This window comes from Bombus affinis, chromosome 3 (assembly GCF_024516045.1).
Source record: "Bombus affinis isolate iyBomAffi1 chromosome 3, iyBomAffi1.2, whole genome shotgun sequence".
NCBI lineage: Eukaryota > Metazoa > Arthropoda > Insecta > Hymenoptera > Apidae > Bombus > Bombus affinis.
This window is the reverse complement of record NC_066346.1, coordinates 3,070,524-3,097,604: the sequence shown is the minus strand read 5'-3', so window position 1 is coordinate 3,097,604 and position 27,081 is coordinate 3,070,524. Positions and strand designations below refer to the sequence as shown.

The 27,081-nt window shown below is 48.1% G+C and overlaps 5 protein-coding genes across 10 annotated transcripts; 3 read left to right on the top strand and 2 right to left on the bottom strand.

Annotated features, from left to right (window-relative positions):
- Positions 1-2,325: 2,325 nt before the first annotated feature.
- LOC126914486 (vacuolar protein sorting-associated protein 28 homolog) lies at positions 2,326-6,396 on the bottom strand. Of its 2 annotated transcripts, XM_050718517.1 has the most exons (5): positions 5,960-6,396; positions 4,858-5,869; positions 4,499-4,761; positions 3,103-3,329; positions 2,326-3,027 (listed from the first exon to the last, which is right to left on the bottom strand). In XM_050718517.1, exons 1-5 carry the CDS (start codon positions 6,258-6,260, stop codon positions 2,605-2,607), a joined length of 2,226 nt encoding a protein of 741 aa, XP_050574474.1. In that variant the 5' UTR covers positions 6,261-6,396; the 3' UTR covers positions 2,326-2,604. The 2 variants fall into 2 exon arrangements, with proteins under 2 accessions (XP_050574474.1, XP_050574473.1); XM_050718516.1 differs by lacking the exons at positions 4,499-4,761; positions 4,858-5,869; positions 5,960-6,396 and adding an exon at positions 3,633-4,213.
- Positions 6,397-6,567: 171 nt separating this feature from the next.
- On the top strand, positions 6,568-15,936 carry LOC126914451 (organic cation transporter 1-like). Of its 5 annotated transcripts, none has more exons than XM_050718444.1 (10): positions 6,571-7,890; positions 9,666-10,731; positions 10,813-11,172; positions 13,704-13,962; positions 14,034-14,125; positions 14,199-14,402; positions 14,508-14,760; positions 14,935-15,066; positions 15,139-15,496; positions 15,605-15,936. In XM_050718444.1, the coding sequence occupies exons 2-10, from the start codon at positions 10,606-10,608 to the stop codon at positions 15,900-15,902; spliced, it is 2,082 nt and encodes a 693-aa protein (XP_050574401.1). In that variant the 5' UTR covers positions 6,571-7,890; positions 9,666-10,605; the 3' UTR covers positions 15,903-15,936. The 5 variants fall into 5 exon arrangements, with proteins under 5 accessions (XP_050574399.1, XP_050574400.1, XP_050574401.1 ...); XM_050718445.1 differs by having other exon boundaries at positions 6,573-7,890; positions 15,142-15,496; XM_050718442.1 differs by having other exon boundaries at positions 6,568-7,890; positions 15,139-15,936.
- A 3-nt stretch (positions 15,937-15,939) lies between these two features.
- On the top strand, positions 15,940-18,111 carry LOC126914471 (tubulin beta chain-like). Its single transcript, XM_050718488.1, has 2 exons — positions 15,940-16,484; positions 16,683-18,111. Exons 1-2 carry the CDS (start codon positions 16,428-16,430, stop codon positions 17,958-17,960), a joined length of 1,335 nt encoding a protein of 444 aa, XP_050574445.1. The 5' UTR covers positions 15,940-16,427; the 3' UTR covers positions 17,961-18,111.
- A 371-nt stretch (positions 18,112-18,482) lies between these two features.
- LOC126914495 (tubulin beta chain-like) lies at positions 18,483-20,340 on the top strand. The gene is made up of 3 exons (XM_050718528.1): positions 18,483-19,202; positions 19,300-19,877; positions 19,978-20,340. The coding sequence occupies exons 1-3, from the start codon at positions 18,665-18,667 to the stop codon at positions 20,338-20,340; spliced, it is 1,479 nt and encodes a 492-aa protein (XP_050574485.1). The 5' UTR covers positions 18,483-18,664.
- Positions 20,341-20,447: 107 nt separating this feature from the next.
- Positions 20,448-26,709, bottom strand: LOC126914467 (tubulin beta chain-like). Its single transcript, XM_050718481.1, has 3 exons — positions 24,336-26,709; positions 22,815-22,923; positions 20,448-22,205 (listed from the first exon to the last, which is right to left on the bottom strand). The coding sequence occupies exons 1-3, from the start codon at positions 24,390-24,392 to the stop codon at positions 21,004-21,006; spliced, it is 1,368 nt and encodes a 455-aa protein (XP_050574438.1). The 5' UTR covers positions 24,393-26,709; the 3' UTR covers positions 20,448-21,003.
- Positions 26,710-27,081: the final 372 nt, after the last annotated feature.

Genomic DNA, 27,081 nt, shown 5'->3' with positions numbered 1-27,081 from the left:
CGTTTGTTTTTAAAAATCGTAGCAGCTTCCGTAGCGAAACGCGTGCCGGTTGCGCTTTCCTCCTCCTATTCCTCTTACTCCTGTTACTATTACTACCACTACTACTATCGCTACTACTACGTTTTTCCTCTATGTCGAGAACTGAAATACGCGTCAAGTTTGCATCGAGATACTCTTTTATTCGTGCACTGAATTATCGATGATCGAAACGGTCTGTTACCGCTAATTCACGCGCCAGGCCTTTACGCTCTATACCGTGTACAATGGATTCTCTCATTGATTCGTTCGACATGTCCACGAAAAAAAGTTGGATGTCGAAACGAGAAATAAAAGCAGGGAAACTCGCATGGGACTGCTATCACCCGATACTCGAGCTAACCAAATCAATCGTTCGATTCATACATAATTACTTACGGGGAGGTAAAGCTTCGAACAACACCCGTGCGCGTTTAACCTCTCCAGACAGGAGGATGATCGATACAGTGCGCTGTATGAGCGGTGCGACGAGGAACTACTACAACGAGACAATACTCGTTCTTGTCCCTTGATCGATCGATTCAATCTAGTGAATAAATGCGTGAAAGGATTCTTAGGAGAGGGAGTGTCATTTCCGTAGGCGATTCCGAATGTTTGACCCAAGAACATCGATGGAAGAATCAAGCGCACCGAAAGTGCGGGGACACGTTCGCGTTCGATTTAATCTCGGATCAGACCAAGGATTAGCAGCGGCCTATCGGCCCGACCAACGATTTGTCTGTGCGACAAGAAACGGATTATCGCGTCGCGTTCAACCTATCGGATAAAGTCGAATCCTTCGACGATACACGTACGAGAGAAAGAAAAGAAACGCTCGTTGCGATTTTCACGGCATCTCCCAACGCCGTATTGTTTCACTTCGAACACTAAGATATTTTTTATTCAGATAGATTTCAACCTTTATATTTATACAAACAGTCCGAACAATGAAGAGAATTTTTTGTTTCATTACCGATAAGCAAAAAATAACCTTTCGGTTTTCGATAACCAAAAAAATATTCCACCATCAACAATGGTTATTGGTAAAGAAAAAAAATTCTCTCATCGATTTGTAACAGTTATTCGTAATTAGAAAAAAATAATATTTTTTAATCGTCCAAGTATTTTTGTAAATTTGTTAAACTCCTACTTTCCATTCCTAATTCCCGCGGTTCCAAATCAATGGGTCACTGAAATTGTTTCACAAATATGAACAAACTTACGTCGACTTGCCGCGTTCATTTTGCCAATTATTTTCGTCTAAAAAAAGTCCAATAAGATCCAATAGAGCTCGTTTAATAGAGTTTCGTGCAACCGAATAGAAAAACGCACCACAAATTGTTTTCGTTTTCCGAATACGCATTCACAATAAAAAATCTCAAAATTGTCGAAATGGATCGGACGTGCCGTTGATAAACCATGTAAAATTCGTTTGATTGAATTTTATACTATTTCTTTATTAAATTTCGCAGTCAGAAAAATGATTTATATCGATGGCTAGGCAAATGGACAGCTGTGTGAAGAAGTAAAAGAGGGATAGAGATTGAAAAGGAAAGAAAACTTCCCACTCATTTCCCTAAATATCCTATCCTCTTTAAATCTCGTAACCCATCGGACTAATTACAGCAAATAGAGTTGTCTTAACCACTTATATATAATTGCTAACTAGGTTTGTAATTCTATCGACTTTTTCTGTAAATCTTTTCTTCAAACTATCAGCTGCAATGCAATTTGCAATTATTAATCATCATTTGTATATACCAATTTATTATTTCCTTTTTCTGCTTTTTTCACTTATCTTATGTTATATAGTATTGCTACTTTTTATCCTAAATTCGTCTTCTGGAGTACTCTGTAATATATAACCTCATATACGCACAAAAGGGTACTTTTTTCGTTAATTACAAATAAGTATTATTATTATTTAAAATTTTAAAAAAACTTATCGCAAGGCGAACGGAATAGAACGAAAACGGAAAATTGAAACTCGTAAATTTGCACGATAACTGCCAAATGTCGCCAATTTCGAGATGCGTTCGATCGTTGGAAACTTGTTCCTGTTCCGCCTCGTTTACGAGTCTTGATCGTGCGATTGGTGGGAAGAAAATTTGCTCGTCTTATCGCATATCGACTACTTATTCTCACTATTCTTTTAACACAGCAACAGAAGAGCAAAGATTCTGCTTGATAAATGCAATGCGTGTTTCAGATACAATAGATTTATTTTCTCAGACCTACACAGAACCGCCAGCGAATTCTCCCTGAAACAGATGTACTTGGAGAAACAGGATATAAATAAAATACGTGATATCCAACGTAATAACAAGCACCTACGATTAGTTATATTTTTTCAATTGATAGCATGTATATGTACATTGTTTTATATGTTACAGTCGTCGTTATATTATCCCGTACATATCTTATCGTAAGAAAAAATCGCGTAGAAAATAGATACATTTGCGCACAGTTTTGTGATGGTCTGAAAGAAAGACGTGAAACGAAACATTCAAAGAACCATCGCGCAGCGATTGAGGATACGAGCATTCTATAGACGTATGTTTCGATACGGTGCGAAATAAGCTACCGATATTACGAAGAATTGTGAAGAATTTTGTTGAAAGCATTGTAAGATGTTTCCAAGTCGAAGATCAATTGCCTGACTTGAGTGTCGGACAACTCGTCAGAAGCGGACATATTGCTAAGAGTTTGCAACCATTCCGCCACTTTTTCTTTGCCATCGAAATCGCTCGGTAATATGCTCAGTCGATTCATTGTATCCACTAAATCTCTTAAATCTGGATGTAATTGATCCATAGCTTTGATTTCCAATCGCAACTTATCCATTAACGTTATAAATAAAGAAACAATGTCTGCGATGCATTTAGATGTATTTCCTTTGTCATCCTTTATGGTTATAGGTCTGTCTTCCTTGATTCTCTCCAGCGCAGCTGGACAATCTAATCGAAATGCTCTGGCAAACGCGTCTATAGTGGGAAATTGATCGCTTTGTACCTGAACGAATAAACAACAAGAGTTTACAACTACGTAATAGTTAACGGTGACAAGTTTTTTACAAAATTCTGGTACCTGTTTGAATGCCGCTCTGTATTGCACCAATAATTTGCTACAAGCAGCCGTATACTCCTTTGGAGTTACACAATCTCTGATATAAGCTTTCTCCAAATGCTGCAACGTATTGACAACCGCATACAAGTCAGCTTGATTATCGTGCTTTTCTCTTTCCCGAGCATTCTTGTAAAGCTTCACTTCTTCGTAAAGTTCTGGTCGATCTTGAGCTACAGACATTTTTATTCCTGCGGCAAAGTAACACACGTTATCATAAACACCAAATTTTGTTAGGTTAAGTTAGGTTAAATTAGCTGAATTAGTCTACGGTAAGTAATCATTAGGAAGGGGTTATGGGAAAATAAGATAAGGTACAACAAAGGTATCCAGCAGGTATTAAGTAAACGATTGCATTGCAATGAAATCTATAATTACATATATATATATATGTATATATATATAAAAAAGAAACGTCAAGTAAAACGTCAAACAACAGGGTGATAAGAAACTATAAAGGCGTAGGATGAAATATTGGTGGCGTAAATACTTACGTCTTAGATATTTTCCCTTTATGATCCTCTCGATTGCATAAAGCTAAGAAAACTGTCAAAATTATATTAAAACTGCACGCGTGAAAAAGAAGAAGTTCTAACGATACTACGGAAGGCGTCCTGCGCCAGGAAAACCAGCCATCTATCGGACGATTTTCGTTTTAAAAAGATCAATTCTACTCTTCTCGTATGCACGTATCTGCATTCTGTATGTGTGTAATATGCATTATGCGTCGAGCACGATACAGGGTAACGTAAATACATATAAATGCAAAGTAAACAGAGATGTCAGTTTCGTTTAACGAATGATTTACTAGAGCAAATTTACGATAGATAACAGACTGTACAAAAATAGCCTATATTGCGAAGTTAACATATCATTTCTTCTAGATCAACGGACAATTCTTCATAACCCCATTAATAAAGATTAACAAGCCAATTATGAAAAAATAACAATAATAACAGTATTAACAAACGCCACATCGTGTATAATGTACATAGATAAATAACAAGAGTAAATAAAAAATACTTTCTAAACAGTAGAACGTTTGGTCGAAGAATGTACCGTTGAATTTTTATCCCTATCAGTAATGTTCAATCGATAAATAGTTTTTCAATAATGTTTGGTTTGTTAAAACGATTTTTGCAAGTCGAAAACATTCTGTTTTCATCGATACACCGACAATGAAAGTCTTTAATAAACAACGTTCTAGACTGATTCAAGTTTTCTTTATACAGTTGACCGTTTTTCTGGCAGTCAGATACAACACGTATGTAGGTCACATTCAACGTTGATTCTTTGTCGTCTAAAGTTTCCCACGGAGGAAAAATTTGTACTAGGCATTCGAATTTCATTTCAATTCTACCTACTACATCGGGAATTGTCATAATATTTATAAATTTGACGGAGTTACTTCTTTCCCCGTTCGATAATAAATTGAATGGATCCTCGATCACAATTCCCTTCAAAAATTGCCTATTAAATCGCGTTATACATGTTTGCACAGAAACGGTAACGCATGGTATAGAAAGATTCTGTTTCATCCCTTGTTTTAGTCGATGTCTCCATATACGTACAAACGATATTTGTCTATTAATCATTGACTGCAGTTTCTCCATCAAACTACCCCTATAACGTAAAATGAAAAAGCAACGAAATTATAATCATAAATAACGCTGTTATATTTATAATCATAAATAACAACAAATATTCATTTAAAACTACCTTTTTGGTTTTCTCCTTTTTTTCCCAGAGTCTAAAATAGTTAATTTCAATGTAGACGAATCTGTATGCGTTTCATATGGTGATGTTTTCGTGTTAATGATAATTTCAGTTTTGCTCGCTGATTTGGTATCTGTAACTTGCGTCAAAGTTTGAGAAATGTTCTGAGAAGAGCATCGTACATTGGAAAGCGGGTCCGGACATAATTCCGCTTTCGAATAGAACGTGTCATCCGAATCTGTATCGGATGTTTGCGAGTGTAATGACGCAACTTTACAAAATGAACCTACATGTTGTGTATCCGTGTCTTCTATATAATCACAAACGCTAGAATCTTTGTCGGAATCGTTGCTTATATATGCACCGTCTTTTCTGCCATCATAGTCTTCGGAACTAGATTCAGTTTCAATTTTCAGGATATCTTCCCCATCCTTGGGACTATCCTCGATATTTAACTTTGTTTTAATCGTCGATGAATCCGATACTACAGAGTCTTCCGAAATGTTTGAATCTTTACACAAGAGTACATTTAAGTTATCGTCTTTAAAACAATTTTCTAACTCTATCATTGATGCACATAGCTTTCGGCTGCATAACATTTCCCATTTGCTTTCTTCCTTCAAACTATCTTTATCGACCAAGCTATAAGCATCAGTGGTATTTATGCTAGAGCTTACACAGTTATCTGTTACTTTATCGTGTTCCTTCTTTGGCTTTCTTTGCTTGCGCTTATAACAATAAGAACGGCTACCCAAAACAGGAGATACAACTTCCTTCGGTATATTATATACTTTGGTACAAATTAAAGGGGATCTTGCGTTACTTTCTATTTGTATATTTTCAATATGATCTAGGACTTTGCGTTGTGATTTTTTTCTTCTGTTTCTTTTGTGAGAGTTTCCTACAAGTATCGGAGAAGTATTGAGAGGAACTGTGTTAGACAGAGGTTCAAATAAATTTCTTCTGATATTTTCTTTTCTGTTAGTATTGACCAGCTTCATACGCTTTCTACTACCTTCGACAGAAAAGAAAGAAGATTTTTTTATTAATCAAGCTTTCACAATCACAATTTTTTCTTAATCCTGTTTATTTACCAACCGCTTACCTAAAATCGGCGAAGTTCTCGTAGAGACGGTTCTCGAGGAGACAGATGTACCCAAAACGGGTGACCAGTACGATTTTCCCTTCGTAGGCAAAGTATAATCGATGCAAGTTTCATCCTGTATGGAAGCAAATTCGCCCCTTTTCGTACATGGTATATCTGTTAGGTTTTTATCAATTAACAACGCACTATCTTGAAATTGGTTAACCACGTCAGAGGTTAGACTCGTTTGGCCAAAGCTCAGTCTTCTCACGTGATTTGGTTTTTTCGCTTTGTGGCTAAAAATTTCACCGCCCTTATGCATTTTCGTATTACCGTTTATCACATTTTGATAAAATTAAAAATACAGAAATGCAAAAACCCCGCTTTGACTTTCAACCTAACATACTCGACATATTTTAGAGGAACACGCAATATGCCTGTGTTTCTATCCTCCATGTTGCATTACCATGGAAACGCGTCTCGATGTGAATCGTATAGGGCGCGGGACATCTTGTGCCCCATTGAATTTACTTAAACGAACATGTTTCGCGCAGTTGTTTCATAGCACATGCATAATACATGTTTTTTTAATTTCTCTACAGAAGGGAAAAGAAAACGTGCGATCGAGTACGATCTAAACATATAAAAAATGCATAAAACGTATCTTTAACGCGTTGTACGTCACTTTATTTCGCAACTTTACGCCGAAATCGAACGAGATCGATCGAGACTGTTGAGATTAGAATCGATCGAAGAGATAGACGTTTTGAGCTTCGATTCGTGTAGAAGAGGAGGGAAAAGCGAAGCGGTCTCGAAGCGATCGGCGTGATTGGTACTTGGATGTACCTCGATGAATACGAAGGAAGAAGATGGGGTTGCGTAAAGGGGTGTATGCGTGAGTGGTGTAAGTACATAGAAAGAAGTAGAGGAGTAAGAGGAGGAGGAAAGAATTAGCGAGAGTGTACGCGTAAATTCGAGTGAGCGATAGAGGTCCGGTTGTGGTACACGCCGTACAATTACCGGGCGGCGAGTGTCGAGGAACCCTCTTTTATATTAATAGTCGAGATAGTAGTCGAGCGTATAGTGCGATAGGACAGTGGCGATCGAGGCGAAGAGGAGGGCAAGGGAGAGTCCCGGAGGATCGTGGAGGGAAGCGCATAGGACGGTTTACGCGAGAGAGACCGAGAGAGGATCAAGAAGCGTGGAACAAGGGGGACGGAGACGGAGTGACAGTACGAGAGAGGGTCCAAGGGGGACGTTCGAAACGATAGATAGGAGGATGGGATACCGTGGACGGACCCCTTGTATCCACGATTGCTTCAGTTTCAGTTCGCGATGGAGGCTACTTGCTCCTTCTAGTGGTAGCTACCGCCGTAGTCGGACTATCCTGTGTCGAGGGAGAGCGAACAAACTACAAAGGGTGGGGAGGAGAGGAAAGGAAAGAAAAAGTGAGGGTGAGAGAGGGCGCGAGAGGAAGCGAAAGTGTTAAAGGGGGGAAAAGAAAAGGAAGATACGCGGGAAACAGCGTGGTCACGAAAGAAGTTTGGATAAGAAGAAGCGTGTGGACGCACTAGGCGGGGGTTAAAGGTGACCAAAGAGACGCGCGAACGTGGAAATCCAAGAATGAACGACGATATACGAAGCATCGCGTATTCGAAGCAGGATCTCGTTTGGAAAAAAGCAACTGAATCGAATCGATACTCATCGAACGCGATCGTAAGAATCGAAGATAGTGAATCGATATATCGTGAACGATGAATCGTGTGTAGTGATCAAATCGTCTAGTAAGTTTTCTCGTTCGAATCGTATAGAAATTTGCACGCGGGTGCTCGGAAGCTGGTTTCGCGATGTAAATAACGACGTTACGCAGGTATTTCTCGTCGATTCGTCGGATCAGTGACATCGAACGAATCTCGAAAGGATCTTCTCCGAAAGATTGTCTGCTTCGATCGGTAAGATCTTCAGTAGGAGAATTTCTCGCGCTAGAGCGTATCAAAACGAGACGAAAATCGCGAAAGAAGGTGAGAAAAAGCTTGAAACGAAACGAGACGCGACGCGACGCGTAGCGAAACTAGGGGGCTAGGCGGGGCGAGTTGCTGGCAGGCAAACGGATGAATATCGGTCGAGAGCGATTTAAAAATTTTATCGCGCGGACGCGAACGGTTGAAAGAGAAATCGGAAGCGGCAGCGATACGATAGACCGATGGTCGCGCGGCTTTACTCGCAAAAGCACGAGCGCGTTCGAGATGAAAAAGAGCACGCGATGTCTGGGTAATGGGATGGAAAAATTTTGACGAGAGCTGCCAACGCTGCCATAAATCGAGTTGTTTAACTATCCGGTAGCAAAAGCAAAAGCCGTGCAGCCATATAACATTACGTCGGTGCGTTATCTTGGCATTTTCGTGGGATTATCGTGGTCGATCGTCGTAAAAACAAACTGTTTACGGCGAAGAATAAGCTGCCGATTGTCGTCATTGATCAATAGAAAATTCTTTGGAAAGACAACGAGAATGGAATGGAGAAATAGGAAACGCGGATCGACAAACGGGACAAGGAAAAGCGGGCTGACGCGATCGAAACGCGGAAAATAAGAGGCGCGCGAGACGGGAAACGAGCGGCTTCGCGTTATCGCGTTGCGTAACGAAACGATTAGGCGAAACGAAAATCGTAAGAGAGAAAAATTTGATTTTTGTCTGAGATTAAAATGTATATCGGATCGATGTCGATCCTATAGAGCCTGGATGAAATTACAGTTAGAACGAAAGAGCTTTAAGGTGAAAGACGAAGGACGAAAGACGAAAAGCGCGGAATGCGAACGGCAAACGGGGAAAGGGGAGAGAAACACGAACGATAAGGTTGGTCGCGCGTTGGCCCGAATAAGAGGAAGCGAGCACGAGCGGGTACGAGACGGCGTGCGAAGCGGGATGACGTTGTTTGCGTTTGTGACGTCACTCGCAATTGCAGAGAGCAACGAGAGGCTCGAGGATGCGGCCGCGTGCGTCACGTGGAGATGAATCCGGATCCAAAATGGATCGCGGACATTCGAGATACGCGAACAGGTAGCATCGAGGAGATAGGCTTCGGATGGTTCGGTTTGGAAGACCGACTGGAATCGGAAACGGCTGACTCGTCGTCGTGGCGGATGTCGTGACGATTTCAATTGACGATGAACGATGTCGTCGCGGTCGTCGCGTTTCCTTTAGACGATAAGAACGAAGACGCGTTGGACAAACTCGAAACGAGAGTAAACGAGAGGAAACGACGAGACGAGAGTAAGGACGCGAGCGTGGTCAGAAGCGAAGACGCGTCTCTCGCTTCTGCGACCTTTCCGGCCGGCCAGCCAACCGACCGAACCGTGGTCGCGTGGACGGACAAATTGTCGAGACGTTCTCGTCTCGGTTAGTTTCCGCCGTTTCCTCGCGGTTTACGATACGTTTAGTCGAATCACGACGCTTCGTTGGTCGTAACGGCGCGCACACGTTCGTTCACCGACGAGAAAACGAGGTTCGCATTCCGTTCTCGTTGCGACATCGACACCGTACGCGCTGCTAACCCCGAACGTTCGTCCACGAGATCGTTGAGAAAAGAAAGGCCGCGAAATCGCGTCGTCAACCCTGCTTGCCCTCTTTCTCTGTCTTTCGCGATTTTCACGTCTCTCGGTTAGGCCGAATAGGCAGAAACTACGGCGAGTCACGAAGCTATGATTTGAGTCGATATCGCGTGGCAGGTAGAAGATCCAAAGGGCGGAGGAGACGAATACGAGAAGACAAACGGAGGAAGAGGACCGCGGAGCCGAAGGAAGCGTAGAAAGGAGAGTCGGAGCGCGCGATTGGAAGAATCGGCGCGCATGGTGGTGCACGGAAAAATTGCGCTTAACTGTAGGGTCGGCGAAGATCGGCGTTGAGCAAAGACGACGGTAAAGCGGTGTATCGGTGCGGCGGCGGTAGCGGCGGCGGCGCGGCGGCGGAGAGGCGGAGGGACGCCGTCGAAGACGATGCTCGGGAGGATTGGAAGAGAGGAGGTGTTCTCCGGCAATGGCTGAACGCGGCCGGCGCTATGCTCGCGGCATATAAGAACGCGCGAAGACGTGCGTTCGCCGCGCTTTACGCGATTCCGAATTCGAAGCAGCAGAAGCGTTCCGTGGTGGAAGCGCCGCGTTACCTTCGTAGCGGGACATAGAATCGTCGAACGTAGATCGTGGTCGACCTCGTCCAGTCAGAGATATCGCGACACGTTCCGGCCGATTATTTATCGCGCGTTCTCGTAGATCGCGTAGATTGAGCGCGCGATTGCGATGCGCGACTCGACGCGTCGTCGGTCGATCGCGGTCGAATGATCGTTGGAGAAGCGACGCTATCGGTGAGGAAACAAGAGGAATCCGGTGGTTCGATAGCAGGGACTTTCGGTGAGCGAAAACGTTTCGGAGAAGCGCGATTCCGAGGAGAGGAACACGGTGGTGGTGCGTGCCGATGGTCGTCCGCTGTTGCATGCCCTCGAAGACGCGCGGCGGCGGTCATGCCGCGTGATTCGAACCGATATCATCGTCGTCGTCGTCGTCGTCGTCGTCGTCGTCGCGTTACCGTCGAATCGCCAAGGTTCGTCGACGTAAGGAAAGTGTCGTCGCGGTTGTTCGTAAAACGCGGTGGTGAAGCGACAGCAGCGGAAACATGAGCTCGATCGACTTCGACGAGGTGTTGGTGCACGTGGGCGAGAAGGGCAAATATCAGAATATCATGTACTATCTTCTTTGCATATCGGCCACTCTTCCCGCGGCTTTCCTCGCGTTTTCGCAAGTGAGTCGCCGTCGATCGAAGCGCTAGATTTTCCCATTCGATCAGCTTCCGCATCTTTAAACCGTATTTCGTCCGACACAGGTGTTCGTGAGCGCGTCTCCGGAGCATTGGTGCAGAATTCCGGAGTTGGAGAATCTGTCGGACCTGATGACGTTGGAGGAGAGAAAAGCGCTCTCGCTACCGTACGTAGAGAAGTCGGAGGGCAAAGTGAAGAAGTACTCCAAGTGCAAAATGTACGACGTAAACTACACGGCGATACTGGAATCGTGGTTGGAGCACGCGGTCCTCGAGAACGCAACGAAGGAAGAGGGTGAGGTGCCGGTGAGGTCGAGGACTAGGTTGCCACCGCCACCGGTCGGTAACCCTGACTGGCCCGTGACCAAGTGTCGACACGGATGGATCTACGATACTCGAGACTACGACAGCACTCTTGTCACCGAGGTAAACTCGACTTTTGCTCTTTTTCGCTGTTCGCCGATCGCGAAACTCGACGCCACTCGACGTCGTTTACATAATTCTCCTACGCGTTAATCGACATCTCGAGGAATTTCGCGCGGCTCGTGGCACGAGCCGAGTGTCGAGTTTCGCGTTTCGCGGGGCAATTCGCCTTGGCCTTTGTGTCGTAGTTCTCCCGCGACGGATCTCAACGCGGCTCGAGTTAAGCTCGGCCGGTCCCGTTCGTGGAACCGCGTGCGCGCGTGCTCGGTTCCTCGTCATCGGCCGGTTGCCGCCGCGGCCCCGATCGGTCCCCGTTAACCTCCTCTTTCCGCTCGGTAATTTCCTTTTCCGTGAAAGCTCGAGGGCCGGAATCGACCGTTCGATTTCCGCCCGCTCTTTCATTGGTCGGAAATCGTGAACAGCTGCCGGTGTGTGCGCGCTCGTGATCGAGGTGCGTGGTAGCCGGAAACACGAATACACGCGTTCGATGGAAGTTGTGCGTCGCGTTTCTCAAAGCGACGAGGAGAGAGGCCAGAGAGGTCGCGCGCGGCCTCGTCACGCGGTGGTCTCGTTCGCGAGCGGTCCATTAACGCGTTATTAAATTGTCGCAATTAGACAACGCTGGTGAACCGTGCTGGTCGCGGCGCGTAACGAGATCGTAATACACACACGGGGTCGAGGATCTAGGTGCTAGGTTCTCGGCTCTCTCTCTCTCTCCCTCTCCCTCTCTCTCTCTCTCTCTCTCTCTCTCTCTCTCTCTCTCTCTTTCTCTTTCTCTCTGTCTCTCGAAACGACGCTCCGTCGACGACGCGAGTTTATCGCAGCCGCGACGAGCGTCGAAGACGATCCACGCCGCCAGGTGAGTCGGGCACCGAGAAGGAGCGGTCCGAGCAACCGACCGATAGCTTGCGGACTCTCCGGTGACATCGTCAATTGCCGACCAATTTACCTACCCCCGCATCCGGTCATGCGATCTGTCGCATCAAATGCCTCGTACGAACTGCCGACACCGCTCCTGCCGAGGGTATCGGAGGGGCGACGAGAGGGAGAGACAGATAGAGCGAGAGCGTCGGCGTCCGCGTTTTTCGTCTCGTGACGTAAACAACGATCGAAACGATCGAATTCGGTTGCCCTGTCAACCTCCGCGCGTCACTTCCGGTCCGGACTGGGTCGCCTCGCTATCGCTGGATCGCGAGTTCGGTAGCCTTCGATGTGTCGACGTGACGTTTTCGAAGCCTGGAAAGCCTGGAAACGGAAAAGAAATCGGCTTGCACGCGTCGCTCTTTCCCTCTTTTTCCCATCCGATCTCTTCCCGTTTCCCATTCCCTTCCCCTTCCTTTCCTTGCTCTGGTTCGTGGCCTACTCGAGACCCTCGTTCCCCGCGTGCCGCCCGTTCCATGCGTGTCGCTCCGACACGAGTATATCAACGCGGAGGGTGTGCGTGCCGTGCGTATTTACACGCTCCGGATTTACGCAGACGTATGACGCACAGAGAGCGATCGAGGCAAATCCTATCCTTCCGTTCCGCCTGTGCAACTTTGTGACGCGATGACCCTTTCTATCGGGTGAACGGTGCCCCGTGCAAGATCGAAGCGCGCGCACGTACGCCGAAAATTCAGCATCGCCGTGTCCCCGCGTGGCGAACCGAGCTCGATGGAAGCGACGGCGAAGCCGCGGGTTCCCGAGCCGAGAGAGTCGAAAGACCGAGACTTTCGTCTCGATTAGATCGCGCGAGCGAACGCAGGAGAATGGAAAACGAGCGACGCGAGTCGCTCACGTATCGTTTTCGAAGTGTGTCAGGGTGATAAAACGCGCGCTCGCTCGTCGTTAACGTCCTACGGGTGCGTGTACTGCCCTTGACAATAACTCGATGCCGTCGTATCGTGAGCGCTCCCGCATTTCCATGCAATTTACCTTTTGCGTTTCACGCAGACATCAAAAGTCCGTGAGTGGCAATTTGCGTAAATCAAAGTTCGTGTTAAACCTATTAACGACCACCGGCGCGATTTATTTGCCGAGCCTCATCGCCGCTCGATGTCGATGATTTCGTTTGCTCGGACGTGTTTACATCGTCGTGTCGTTCCTTTGTCGCGCGCGGATCGCCGCCGATTCTCTTTGCACGCCGCGGCGCCGTTATTGGCCAACGCGCCGACAGAAACGCGAATTCGGCCGCAGCGATCGAAACGCAAGTATCCGCGCCTCGCCGCGTTACGCGCTAAGAATACATATGGTTGAGCGATCGAGACGCTTAACGCAATCGCATCGCGTTCGAGTACGTGAACGCAATCTCTTTGGCTTTGTCTCCCTCCCTCTTCCTTGCCCCTTCTCTCTTTATCGAGCGATCTATCTCAAACGAGCGGCGAAAATTCGCGATACGCACTCGCGATCGTAACGGCAACTTTTACCCCGTGTTCGGGGTTCCCGCGACCGGACAAGCCCGACGATGTGGCGATAACGGGCGATCCGAGGAAACTCGCGAAGACCAGATTTTCGCCAAGGGCGTAGCGTTTCAATCGCTGACTGCATCCACATAGCTAGACTTGGTATGCGACAACAGCTGGTGGCCTTCCACATCTACGACCTTCTTCTACGTCGGCAGTCTGTTTGGCAACGTGGTGTTTGGCTGGATCGCGGACAAATGGGGTAGAAGAACGGCGCTCTTCGTTATACTCTTCCTCGAGGTGATATTCTCGATCGCCACCAGTTTCAGCCCCAACTACATCATCTATACGGCGTTGAGGACCGTGAACGGCCTCTCCTTCCCAGCCATTTATCAGATACCCTTTATACTAGGTACGTTATATCGTGGCTTCTCGCTCTGCAGCGTTCCCCGATCGTTCCGTTTTCCGACATTTTGCTTTCAGCTCTGGAGTTGATGGGCCCGAGGTACAGAACGTTCGCCGGAATGGTCATTAGCATGTTTTTCGCGTCGGCGATGTCTCTTCTAGCCGTGCTGGTAACGCGTATCGTTCCATCCTTCAGCTGTATCGCGGCTTTACCGTATACGTTAGCTTCTTTCCATTTTGCAGGGCTACTTGCTCAGGCATTGGTTCACCCTGTCACTGGCCACCTCGGTTCCGTTCGTTCTTCTCTTCAGCTACTACTGGATCATTCCGGAGTCACCGCGATGGCTTCTCAGCAAGAACAGGATAGACGAGGCGGAGGTGATCGTGCAACGAATGGCGAAGATCAACGGTAGAACGGTGCCGAACAACTTTCTTAGAAAAATGGAGGTAACGAACGGCACGGCGATTAGGTTTTGCAAGTTCGACGAGTATACGAGTATACGAGTCGCGCGAGACGTAGACAGAAAAGAAAGAAGAAGTGGGCGATTTCAGATGGAGATTCTGCGAAGGCAAGGGGTGTCCTGCAACGGGACGAATTCGGGGGAGAACCCGGAACCGAACCCGGAGACCGAGGTTCGATCGCCACCGCCGGCAGCTACGCCAATGGATTTGATCAGGAACCCGAACATCAGGAAAAAGTTCTTCATCCTGGCGTTCGACTGGGTGGCAAACGCGGTCGTCTACAATGGACTGTCGTATAACGCGACGAATCTCGGTGTCTCCGATTATCTAGCCTTCTTCATCGGTAAAACACGATATTTTCTTCCCGCGAGCGGCCTTGGCCCGAGCGTCTAAGCGTCTCTCGTAAACATACTTTCGCATGCGCGTCGCGACACGCGAATACTCGCAGATACAACACGGAGTACGCGCGCACGTGGAACTCTAGCTTTTCGATGGTTATCGGCGAGCGTTGTTGCAGGTGGACTCGTGGAGATACCGTCGTACGTGATAACGTGGTACGCTATGGACCGGCTGGGCAGGCGATGGGTATTGTGCCTGACGATGCTTCTAGGCGGACTCGCTTGCGTCTCCTGCATGTTCGTTCCCGAAGGTATGCGAGACACTGTCCCTCGAGTTTGTCCATTTTACCGATCTATTTACACGTGTCGCGCGTGTGTCGCAGCAGACGCCATATGGGTGACTGTATCTCTGGCAATGCTCGGCAAGTTCGGTATCGCCGCGTCGTTCGCGGTCTTCTACGTGTTCGTCGGCGAGCTGTTGCCGACGGTGTTGAGATCGCAAGCGATGGGGATCGCCTCGTTCATCGCCGGCATCGGGCTGCTCGCTTTCCCCTACATCGTTCACCTGGCGGTCTACTCGAGAGTTCTGCCGCTGATCATAATGGGCATGCTCAGCGTCGCCGGAGCTCTCACGTCCATCTTTCTGCCGGAAACCCTGAATATTCACCTGCCGCAAACGATCGAGGAGGGCGAGCTGTTCGGAGCCGACTTCAAGCTCTGGTCCTGCCCCACCTTACCAAAGTCAGTATCGTCGTCGTTGTCGTCCTCGTCGTCGTCGTCGCCGTCGTCTTTGTCTTTGTCCTCGCGATCGCTGTTTCCGCGTGAGAACGACGATGATGCGTTTTTCAGGAAGGAGAACGCAGACTCGAACAACAAGTCGGAGTCCGTGCCACTGAGATTCCTGGTGAACGGTCGACCGGGAAATCGTTCGTCGCCGTCCGCTTCGTTGCAAGAGGAGCCAGCGGCGTCAGCAGCGGCGGAAGCAGCGACGACGCCTGCCACGACCCACCTGGAAGCCGAGAATTCGCCGTCCGTTGAACGCGCGAGCGCAACCGAACAGGATACGGGAAAGGAGCTCGCGTTGCCCGTTGACAAACGCGTCGACGATTCACTGATCATCGTCGTGGAACATAGACGAACGCAGTGAATCGAACAGTGGCAGAACAAGCCACGCGCATCTAGTAGATACGATCAGTCGCGTATCTACGATAGATGGATAGATAGATATGCGCGCGCCTGTCTGTCGGTATTTCAGATACTGTTTATTCGTCTCCGTTCCATTCGCCGTTTTTCTGTGAATTCCATTGGTCGTTACGAGATCGGCTCTGACGATTGTTGCGACGTGCCACTGAGAAATGAAAATTGATGGCGAATAGGATCGCGATTAGACGCGATTCCGCGTCGCCAAGGAGAAACAAACGTTCGTCTGTTTCTGTTTGCGCGAAATGCGTTGGACGTGCTAGCGACAAGGCCATCGTCGAGTCGAGGAGGAGTCACGGATCTGTGCCTCGTCTTTGGACGTTCTACCGATCACGGACCACCACCACCACCACCGCCGTCGCCGCCGTCACCGTCATCACCTCCGTGGATGTTCCGGCAATTTCGATCTGGCCGTTGTTGAAATTTCGGCGACGTTTTTCCTTTCTTCCGCCGTTTTCCTCGCGATACAGAGATGAGGGAAATCGTGCACATTCAAGCTGGACAATGTGGCAACCAAATCGGTGCCAAGGTTAGTGTCGTACTCGCGAAACTTGCGAATAGTCAAACGAATCTCGGGTTTTCTTTCGGGTTTCGGGGAAAGACGTACGGTATATCAGGATCGAGCTCCCTATCGTGAAAATAGCTACCGACTAACCTTTCGCGTTCGCGCCCGCGTTCGCGTTCGACTTTCAGCTTTTGCACTCGATAACGCTTTTGCGAATATCAGTTCTGGGAGGTGATCTCTGACGAGCATGGCATCGATCCGAGCGGCATCTATCACGGAGACTCGGACCTGCAGTTGGAAAGGATCAACGTGTACTACAACGAAGCGTCCGGTGGGAAGTACGTACCGCGCGCGATTCTTGTCGATTTGGAACCCGGTACGATGGACTCGGTGCGGTCGGGCCCGTTCGGACACATCTTTCGACCGGACAATTTCGTGTTCGGTCAGTCCGGAGCGGGCAACAATTGGGCGAAAGGACATTACACGGAGGGCGCGGAACTGGTGGACTCGGTGCTCGACGTGGTGAGAAAGGAAGCGGAGAGTTGCGACTGTTTGCAGGGTTTCCAACTGACTCATTCGTTGGGCGGTGGTACCGGTTCCGGTATGGGCACACTTTTGATCTCCAAGATCCGCGAAGAATATCCCGACAGGATAATGACCACGTTCTCGGTGGTACCATCGCCGAAGGTATCCGATACCGTGGTCGAGCCGTATAACGCCACCCTTTCGGTCCATCAACTGGTCGAGAACACCGACCAAGCTTACTGCATCGACAACGAAGCGCTCTACGACATCTGCTTCCGCACGCTCAAGTTATCTACCCCGACGTACGGGGACTTGAACCATCTGGTTTCGGCGACGATGTCGGGAGTAACCACTTGTCTCAGATTCCCCGGACAACTGAACGCCGATCTGCGGAAGTTGGCGGTCAACATGGTTCCGTTTCCGCGTCTGCATTTTTTCATGCCTGGCTTTGCGCCGCTCACCTCTAGAGGAAGCCAGCAGTACAGAGCGTTGACGGTCCCGGAACTCACTCAACAAATGTTCGACGCGAAGAATATGATGGCCGCCTGCGATCCCAGACACGGACGATATCTAACGGTGGCTGCGGTGTTCCGCGGTAGAATGTCGATGAAGGAGGTCGACGAGCAAATGCTCAACATCCAAAACAAGAACAGCTTTTACTTCGTCGAATGGATCCCGAACAACGTGAAAACGGCCGTTTGCGACATCCCGCCTCGCGGCTTGAAGATGTCCGCCACCTTCATCGGCAACTCGACTGCTATCCAGGAGCTGTTCAAGAGAATCTCCGAACAATTTACCGCTATGTTCAGGAGAAAAGCTTTCCTTCATTGGTACACCGGCGAGGGTATGGACGAGATGGAATTCACCGAAGCCGAGTCGAACATGAACGATCTGGTTTCGGAGTATCAGCAATACCAGGAAGCCACCGTGGAGGACGACGGAGAGTACGACGAGGAGGAAGAGACGGAGAAATGAGCAACGAAAAACAAGACGACACCTTTCTATACCTTTCGGAAGCCAGCCGATCGAAGCCGCTGCGCAAATTTCTCGTCGATCCATCCGTTCGTTCGATCGAACGCCACCACCGCGAAATACCCAGTTTCTTACCTTTGTACCGTATTTTTCGATCAGCTGATTTTTCATTTGTACATTAACCTTTTTACGTTTCTTATTTTCGATGAATTTTTACCTATGTATATGTACACACACATGCCACCAGAAATGCTCGCATGATACCCTTATAATATTATATAAATACGTACACGTACACCCACACATACAGCATATACACGAATACACGCGTATACATATTTTGTAAGTAATTTAGAAAACGTTGTATTATCTTTGTTGAACGTTTAATAGATATTCTTTATGGCATCGCAATTTCAATGGAATTTGGTTCCGAGCGGGCGCGCACGCCTGCGCATGCGCGCTACAATTATATCGAGATGTATCGATCTTTGGCGATGTTGCGTGCGAAACAGACGCGACGCTGTCGATCGAGCGCTCGAATCTCTGGAAATCGAAACGATGCGCACGACGGGTCAGTCGAGTGAACTTGACTCTGCGGATCCGTGACGTTTTAACTATTCCCTTCTTTCCTTTCCTTTTCCGGACCAAATCGAACGAACATTCTTCGTTGACAAATCGTTGGTAGACTTAAACTGAAGGTAGAGAAAATGCGGGAAATCGTACACGTGCAAATCGGCCAATGTGGGAACAACGTCGGAGCGAAGGTAAGCCCGCGCGCATTTACTAACCGTATTTTCGGTAAACGATATCACGCCACGCAACCGGTAGATGTTTGTCTCGTAGTTTTGGGAGGTAATCGCGGACGAGCACGGTCTGAACATGGACGGAATGTTTCAAGGGGAGTCCGAGCTCCAATTGCAACGGATGAACGTATATTTTGTGGAAGGTCCAGGTATCGTCTCGGAGAAGTCGAAAAAGCGAACGAAAAAAACGCCGAACGGATAAAACTTTTTTTAGGTGGTAGATTCGTTCCTAGAGCCATTCTGGTCGATCTCGATCCAGGAAGCTTGGACTCGGTGATGTCCGGACCATGCGGAAAACTGTTCAAACCCGACAACTTTGCGTCGGGTGAGGCTGGCGCGGCGAATAACTGGGCGAAGGGTTACTACACCGAAGGCTCCGAATTAGCCGACATCGCGTTAGATCTGATTCGCACGGAAGCCGAGGCTTGCGATTTGATGCAAGGTTCGTAGTCGCCGTGGTCGCTGTCGTTGTCGTCATCGCCGCCGCGTATACGTAATATCGTGCATATCTAGTTTTGGCTCGCTGCTTTGATATTCAGGTATTCAAATAGTCCATTCGCTGGGCGGCGGAACCGGCGGTGGAATGACCGCGTTGCTAATGACCAAGCTAAAGGAGGAATATCCGGAGAGAATACTCAAGACTTACAGCGTGATACCGTCTCCGGTGATGTCGGACGTGGTGGTAGAACCGTACAACGCGATTCTCACTCTCGGCAAATCGATCGAGTACACCGATCAAACGTTCTGCATCGACAATCGAGCGTTGCATCACATTTGCATGCGCGTCTTAAAGATCATCACGCCAACGTTCAGCGACGCGAATCACTTGGTATCCAGTTACATGTCAGGAATCACGGCTTGCTTCAGATTTCCCGGCCAATTAAATACCGACCTGAGAAAATTACTGATCAACCTAGTGCCGTTCCCGAGGCTCCACTTTTTCGTTCCCGCATACGCGCCCCTCCTCTCCCGAAGCGCCGCCCCGTACACGGTGCTCTCGGTACCGGAATTGACGCAGCAGTTGTTTAACGCGAACAGCATGTTCGTTTGCTGCGACCCGAGACAGGCCAAATTCCTCACGGTGGCTGCCATCTTCAGAGGCAGAATGTCGACCAAGGTCGGAAAACGCAGCTGCTTTAGTTTAATAGCGCGCGCATGCGGCCGAGAGAAGCGCGCTCTTTCGTTCATAAAACCCAATCGCTTTGGTATGCTTGCAGCTCGTCGACGAGCAAATGTCGAATATACGAAACAGAAACAGTCCGTATTTCATCGAGTGGATACCGAACAACGTTCAAACTGCGATGTGCGACATCGCTCCGCGAGGACTCGCTATGAACGCCAGCATGGTATCGAACACGACGGCGATACAGGAACCGTTCAAAAGGTTGGTGGACGCGTTCGACGGCATGACGAAGAAACGGGCGTATTTGCATTGGTACACGGCCGAAGGAATGGACGAGACCGAATTTTCCGATTCCCGATCGACGATGTACGATCTCGTCTCGGAGTATCAGCGGCAACAAGAAGCGACGACGGAAACCAGCTTCGTCGAGGATCCGGTGGCGGAGTACGAGGATTGATCGTCGAGAGACGAGTCTAGTCGACCCGAATCGCTCGAGCGTGCGATCGATGACATGGGAAATGGTACGGGAACGATACGGGGAACGATACGAGGGGGAAAGAAAAATAATTGAAAAAAACGTATATTTTTGCAAGGAACAAACTTGCGCTACACATTGCAAAACGCGTGCCACTATTAATACGCATACGATATCGTTGCCGTGGATGCAACGGAACAGAGTAGATTTTTGGTTCGGGTACTTTGGTGTTTGGTAAAGTCGCTATCCTTCGCGAGCCAGGGATAACCCATGATTTCTCCGTGCAAATTTTCCGCTATTTTTTCACTTTTCGATAGTCGCGATGCGAGATGCGGCAACCGGTGTGGAGCTCGGCCGAGCCACTCGACTCGCCGGTCGCCGCAGCAAACGCCTCCCGATCATAAAATCTATTTTTTACGTACAAAAGTATAAAAGAGACAGAAATATCGCAGAGAGCTACCACCGAATCGAGACGAAAGTCGCCACAGAGGGAGAGAATGGAACGGAGCGGACGATGAGGAGACGGGAGAAGGAGAGGAGAGAAGAGAAAAGAGGAGAAAGATAAGGACAAGGACAAGGATAAGGAGAGAAACGTCTCGTTCGGTGGAAAAATAGTTCCTTCGGAGGAAATGATCAGCAGTCGATTTACTCTTGATCGCAAGTCTCAAAGTCGTCGGCGCACTCCTCGGCTTCGAAATCTTCTTCCGCGGTGGCTTCTTGGTATTGTTGATACTCCGAGACCAAATCGTTCATGTTCGACTCAGCCTCGGTGAACTCCATCTCGTCCATGCCTTCGCCGGTGTACCAGTGCAGGAAGGCTTTTCTACGGAACATCGCTGTGAATTGCTCGGAGATTCGCTTGAACAGCTCTTGAATGGCGGTGGTGTTCCCGATGAAGGTCGAGGACATTTTCAAACCCTTGGGCGGAATGTCGCAAACGGCGGTCTTCACGTTGTTCGGGATCCATTCGACGAAGTAAGAGCTATTTTTGTTCTGCACGCTGAGCATTTGCTCGTCCACCTCCTTCATCGACATTCTGCCACGAAACACGGCGGCCACTGTCAAGTATCGGCCGTGTCTGGGGTCGCAGGCGGCCATCATATTCTTCGCGTCGAACATCTGCTGCGTTAGCTCCGGCACCGACAGGGCTGAATACTGTTGCATAGATCTAGAGGTTAACGGAGCAAAGCCGGGCATGAAAAAGTGCAGACGCGGGAACGGAACCATGTTGACCGCGAGCTTTCGCAAATCGGCGTTCAGCTGTCCGGGAAACCTGAGGCAAGTCGTCACGCCGGACATGGTCAACGAGACCAGATGATTCAAATCGCCGTAGCTAGGATTCGAGACCTTCAAGGTACGGAAGCAGATGTCGTAGAGCGCTTCGTTATCGATACAGTAGGTCTCGTCGGTATTCTCGACCAGTTGATGAACCGACAGGGTAGCGTTGTACGGCTCCACCACCGTGTCGGACACTTTCGGCGACGGCATCACCGAGTACGTGTTCATGATCCGATCCGGGTATTCCTCGCGAATCTTGGAGATGAGCAGCGTCCCCATACCGGATCCGGTGCCCCCACCGAGAGAGTGAGTCAGCTGAAAGCCCTGCAGGCAGTCGCAATTCTCGCACTCTTTCCTGACCACGTCCAAAACCGAGTCGACCAATTCCGCACCCTCGGTGTAGTGTCCCTTCGCCCAGTTGTTGCCCGCTCCGGATTGACCGAACACAAAATTGTCCGGCCGGAACAGCTTGCCGTACGCTCCTGATCGAACGGCGTCCATTGTTCCTGGCTCCAGGTCCAGGAGAATGGCCCTCGGCACGTACTTTCCTCCGTTTGTCGAGGTCGCCACTGCAACAATACGTAATAACACGGTCGATAAAAGAACGCTTCCGTTTCGGTTTCGGTCTCGATCCATAAATGGAAGAATGAGCCGGACACGCGCTCCTGCCTTCCGAAACCAATGCGCCGCGTGTATCGTCCTTCATACTAAACAGCTTCGAAACGTCGATTGTCATTCCACCGAAACCAACGTCGCGACTAACTCGTACTTTAAATGGTCGACGGAAACGCGCAGCGCACCGTTTTCGAATCGTACGCTACTTAATTATACGCTGTTTTCCACGGTTGGATCGAGCATGAGTTCGTCCGATCTTTCTCGTCCAGGATGTCGAAAGCCAAGGGTGGTGAACGAACAAAGCGGCTATTTTCGTCGCAGAACGCGCGTTCGCCTTTGTCGTTCGTTTTTTCCTACGTTCCACCATGTCGCAGCAACCGCGTTTCTATTTTAGAGCGCGCGAAATTCGCGAACCCCGATCCAGCACTTTCTTCTGCTCGACCGCGGCCTTCCGAGAATGTGTTTCGTGCTTCGTGTTTTAAAGGGTTCGTCACCCTCTCTCTCTCTCTCTCTCTCTCATCGAGCAAGAAAAAAAAAGAAAAATAAGAGAAAATTTGTCTTACCAGAAGCTTCGTTATAGTAGACGGAAATTCGCTCCAATTGCAAATCGCTGTCTCCGTGATAGATGCCCGATTGGTCGATGCCATGTTCCTCGGAGATTACTTCCCAGAACTATAACGTAAGTAACGACGCGTGTAAGAGAAATTCGTCGGCAAATGTCGGAAATTCTAACGATAGTCGCTCGTTCGTCTCATCGCCATCCTTTACCCTCTGTTCGTCTCTGTTTTTCTTCTCCTTTACGGTACACTGAACGTAACGGCAAAGCGAGAGCTACTTCGCGAAGGATAGATAACGAGAAAAGCGCACGGCTCATCTAAAAACGAATACACAGGAAATTAATGGTGACTCTGCTGCCAACTCCGAGTAAACTCATCGAGCATAGCTTCCCTTGCTCTACGTTCTCCATTTGTCTCGCCCTCGCTATTTTCTCTCGCTTCTATTAATAGCATCTATACATCGTGATTCTCTGGACGGCGCGGCGGCAGCGACAACGACAAAGATAGGTACGATTCGTTTCGTTTGCCTTTTCGTTTCGCGCAACTCGGCCGCGCTATGTTAAAGTCGTGGAACGCTTAATTATCGGTACGGTGCTGGCAATTAGGATCGCGCTTGTTACGTTCCGCCTTTCTTTCCGATCGCCCGAACGAGTCTTTTTTGTTCTAGATGCGATTTACAGTTGACCGATCAGCCGGTCGTTTTCCACATGGCGGAGTTTCGTGGTCGTCCTGTAGATCGAGGGCGGAACACCGCCCGCTACGTGCCTTTAACTCGTTCGTACAGAGACAAAGAAAATGAAAAGGGCGCACCATCTACAGGGCGTTCCACTGTTTCGTACGTTTACGTATCGCGGATACTTTTCAAAGGAGAATTCTACCTATTTGCTTGAATTTCTCGATTAGGCGACGACGGAGCACGAACGATCTCGGGGGACGGTCGAAATGCTTGCGCTCGGTTCTCGAGCGTCAGCGAAGCGAATGGCCCTTTGTCGCGAACAGATTGGAGTAGGAGACACTTCAAATTCCATCTCATTGCTCACCGTTGTCGTGTCGCGTTGTTGCCACCGCCGACGCCTTATCTTTAATTCGATTAAGAGCTCGGCCCAAGTGTACGGAGAATAAGGACAAAGAGGAAGACAGAGAAAGAGAGAAGAAGAGGAGGAGGAGCAGGGGGAGGAGGAGCATGAAATATGTTCGTTTAGCATGGACTCGTGAAAAGAAAAGTTGCGAAAAGGAGGGAAAAATTCCAAAGAAAGTCCGAAGGAAACAAAGGAAAGAGTATAACGAAGATCGGTGTACGTACATCCGGCGAACTAGCGAAGGTGATACAGGGTGATCTTCTCGTTAAGATTCTTAAAAAAAGATCGGACGTTCTTCTGACATCGAAGGTATCGCTTGTTTCGTATCGATTTGTATTGATTCGCTTGCAATCTTATTTTCAGTTCTAACATATGCGCACGGGCCAACGGCGGCCTATCATTTCGCAGTCTCCGGCGAGAGAATCACCTTGTAGTAAAGTGGACCTACCTTTGCACCGATCTGATTTCCGCATTGTCCAGCCTGCAGATGCACGATTTCCCTCATTTCGAAACTGGCCTTTCTCCGCGTTCCCTTTGCGAACCGAGAAAATAGGTGGGCCGGCTAAGCGTACGGCTCCGCTGATTGATATCCTTCGAGAAGGGTCGAAGCTCGAGAGAATAGACTCACAGCGAAGAAACGTCCTCGGTATGTGGCGTGCGTTGCAAGAGAACGTGTGCAGCGAACCGAGTACGGACGAGTGTCGCGCAGGAGTGCACCAGTGGAGTGGAGCCTGCGAAACGAAACTGACGAGGAAACGTGCTCGTGTCGGTGTCCTGAGGTCGACTCTCCACTCGGTTACGCGATGCGCTTCTAGCCTGGCAGCACGGACCACACGGAGGGGGAGAAGATTCTCCAACCGGCGTGGTACGTCGCATGAGTCGACCAGCCGACGCGACGTGCCGACCGACAGCCTCCACAGGACGATAACTCGTCAGCTCGATCGCGTTCGACTCCCGGCTGCTAACCCTCCGGTCCCCCAAACATTTTCTCTTCTCTTTCTCTTCCTACGTTTCGTTTGTCTTTCCACGTTTTCGAGCCACGCGTCCTAACAACGCGATCCGATCGACCTCCGATCGATGCTTTCGCGAGCCTAGACGGGGCTTCGTGCAACGATGATTCGTTTGCACGCTCGAAAAAAGAACCGTCCACTGGGCAGCCGAGAACAGCAGGATATCCGGTTCGATGGACTCAAAGCGCATCCAGCGGAAATGTAACTCGATCGCGAGAATGTCTTTCGCTACTATGCGCTATATTTTACGGAAATTGTTCGATAACCTTCGATCGAATTTGCGTGGCTCCGTCGCTAGAATTTCACGCGTTCTTTCGATATCGTTTGAACAAAAAGAGGAAGCGAAGAAGAAAAACGAGAAAAAGAAGGAAAGCAACCGGCGAGAGCTAAATGGGACTGGCAGTGCATTCGTCTCGTGAGTCACTCTTAAAACGTGGTGCGCCACTCGTCATTCTTGGTTGTTATTCCCGTTGAAAGGGACACGATAGTCGCGTTGCTTCTCTCCAGCTGCGCTTACTATCGTTTCACGATCCCCTGCCGCTGTAAAATCCCTTTTTCTATTATTGTAACTCGCTCCCTGTGTTCTTCACCCCCGACTCGTGCCATCGACCTTGTTCCTCTTTATGTTCCACTGTACGTCCGTTCCTCACCAATTTTACTTATTTTCGACCAGCTTTGAAGTTTGCCGATTTTTAATAGCCCAAATCGATATGTATCGATTCGAAAGACAGTAAAAGATATCCCTATCTTCTTCTTCTGCTCCGCCTTCCTGTCCCTTTCCTATCCACATCTTACGCATGCGAAAAGGACGTTTCATAACGACGACGAACTGTATCTTCGATCGAGTAATATCTAGATACGATAAATCAGAGCAGGTTATGTCGCTGGAATCGAGGATAGAATGGAACATGAGTTGCGGTAATTGGTAACCACCGTCTCGAGTTTGGTCGAATTCACGAAGCGAGACATCGCGCTACGCCGCTTCGTATAGCCGGACGATGAGTCATACCTTCTATTCCGTGAGGTCGTTGTCTGCCGCCTTACAATTAGTCCAAGAAAATTTACCTCCACATACGGACGATACGCGTTCTTCCGTCGCTTTTCGAGCGATTTCAACTTCGCTGTCAACGTCTTTATCGAAAACTATAACGCGACGATCGATTCGTGAGCCCTCGCGTCATATCGATCAGTTATGTTTTAAAGAATCATGAAACGGAAAGATTTGGAGATCTCGCGAGTCAAATTTCGCCGCGATGTTTATGTCGATGAGCAGTACGAAGGTGGCGGACCGCCGAGAGATACGGTGTTCCGATTCCATTTATTTAACTGTGTTAATCCGTTAGTCGGCTAGCAAGACTCTTAAATGCACGTTAAATTTATCCTATCCCATACGTGTAAATTAGAAACTTCACATCCTAAGTATGATTCCGGAAAATTTCGAATCTTCCAATTTTTCTACGTCCTGTTCGCGATTAATCGCTTCCTGTCCACAAAAGCTAGAAAATTGTACAGAGAAACATGATCATTCGTAACGATTCGGAAGTATTTAAATATCGCGAAGACATCAAAGTGCTCGCAAGTCATCGTACGTACACATACCTATACGTCTTTCTATCGAATTTCCTGTAACCAATTACTTGTAGTCTACGATATAATTTCTCTACAATTTATACACGACAAATTGCTAATTAGCATATACTATTTGAGTAAATATATACAAACATTTCCTTTGTGATTGACATCGATTTCCTTTTTGTGGTTAATTGGTACCGCATCCGTAAATAAAAATATCGGAGTAGAGGTCGTTCCTATCGTTTGACGATTATGACAATCGTTTCGTTTCAACAGATGGCGACACCATCTGATATCTTTACTAATGCTGCTAATGACGTCCTACGATTTCTACGTTATACCGCAAGTATTTAAGTACGTACGTACTTGCAGATGTTGCATTGAATATTTAGAGATCATTTCTCCAATGACGTGAAAATAATCGAAGCGCAACTTATCGATGAATCTCGAAGCAAATTTCTACTTTGTTCCGATTTTGTAGCTTTCTTCCTTCTTTTAGGCGAAACCAACTGATTTCGAAGTTAAGTACTTCATTGAGGTAACTGGATATTAATTATGATACCTCTCTTAGTACTTCTTTAATTAATGATCTACTTTATTCAGATCTTCGTC

Coding starts and splice junctions, on each gene's coding strand:
- LOC126914486 (XM_050718517.1), bottom strand. CDS start 6,260: ATGCATAAGGGCGGTGAAATTTTTAGCCACAAAGCGAAAAAACCAAAT. Junction 4,762..4,857: donor AAAAGGAGAAAACCAAAAAG/GTAGTTTTAAAT, acceptor TTTACGTTATAG/GGGTAGTTTGATGGAGAAAC. Junction 3,330..4,498: donor GACAATTCCCGATGTAGTAG/GTAGAATTGAAA, acceptor ACTTTGCCGCAG/GAATAAAAATGTCTGTAGCT.
- LOC126914451 (XM_050718442.1), top strand. CDS start 10,606: ATGAGCTCGATCGACTTCGACGAGGTGTTGGTGCACGTGGGCGAGAAG. Junction 10,732..10,812: donor CTTTCCTCGCGTTTTCGCAA/GTGAGTCGCCGT, acceptor CGTCCGACACAG/GTGTTCGTGAGCGCGTCTCC. Junction 14,126..14,198: donor TGTCTCTTCTAGCCGTGCTG/GTAACGCGTATC, acceptor TCCATTTTGCAG/GGCTACTTGCTCAGGCATTG.
- LOC126914471 (XM_050718488.1), top strand. CDS start 16,428: ATGAGGGAAATCGTGCACATTCAAGCTGGACAATGTGGCAACCAAATC. Junction 16,485..16,682: donor GCAACCAAATCGGTGCCAAG/GTTAGTGTCGTA, acceptor TGCGAATATCAG/TTCTGGGAGGTGATCTCTGA.
- LOC126914495 (XM_050718528.1), top strand. CDS start 18,665: ATGCGGGAAATCGTACACGTGCAAATCGGCCAATGTGGGAACAACGTC. Junction 19,203..19,299: donor GGCTTGCGATTTGATGCAAG/GTTCGTAGTCGC, acceptor TTTGATATTCAG/GTATTCAAATAGTCCATTCG. Junction 19,878..19,977: donor GAGGCAGAATGTCGACCAAG/GTCGGAAAACGC, acceptor GTATGCTTGCAG/CTCGTCGACGAGCAAATGTC.
- LOC126914467 (XM_050718481.1), bottom strand. CDS start 24,392: ATGAGGGAAATCGTGCATCTGCAGGCTGGACAATGCGGAAATCAGATC. Junction 22,924..24,335: donor GAAATCAGATCGGTGCAAAG/GTAGGTCCACTT, acceptor CTTACGTTATAG/TTCTGGGAAGTAATCTCCGA. Junction 22,206..22,814: donor CTACTATAACGAAGCTTCTG/GTAAGACAAATT, acceptor GTATTGTTGCAG/TGGCGACCTCGACAAACGGA.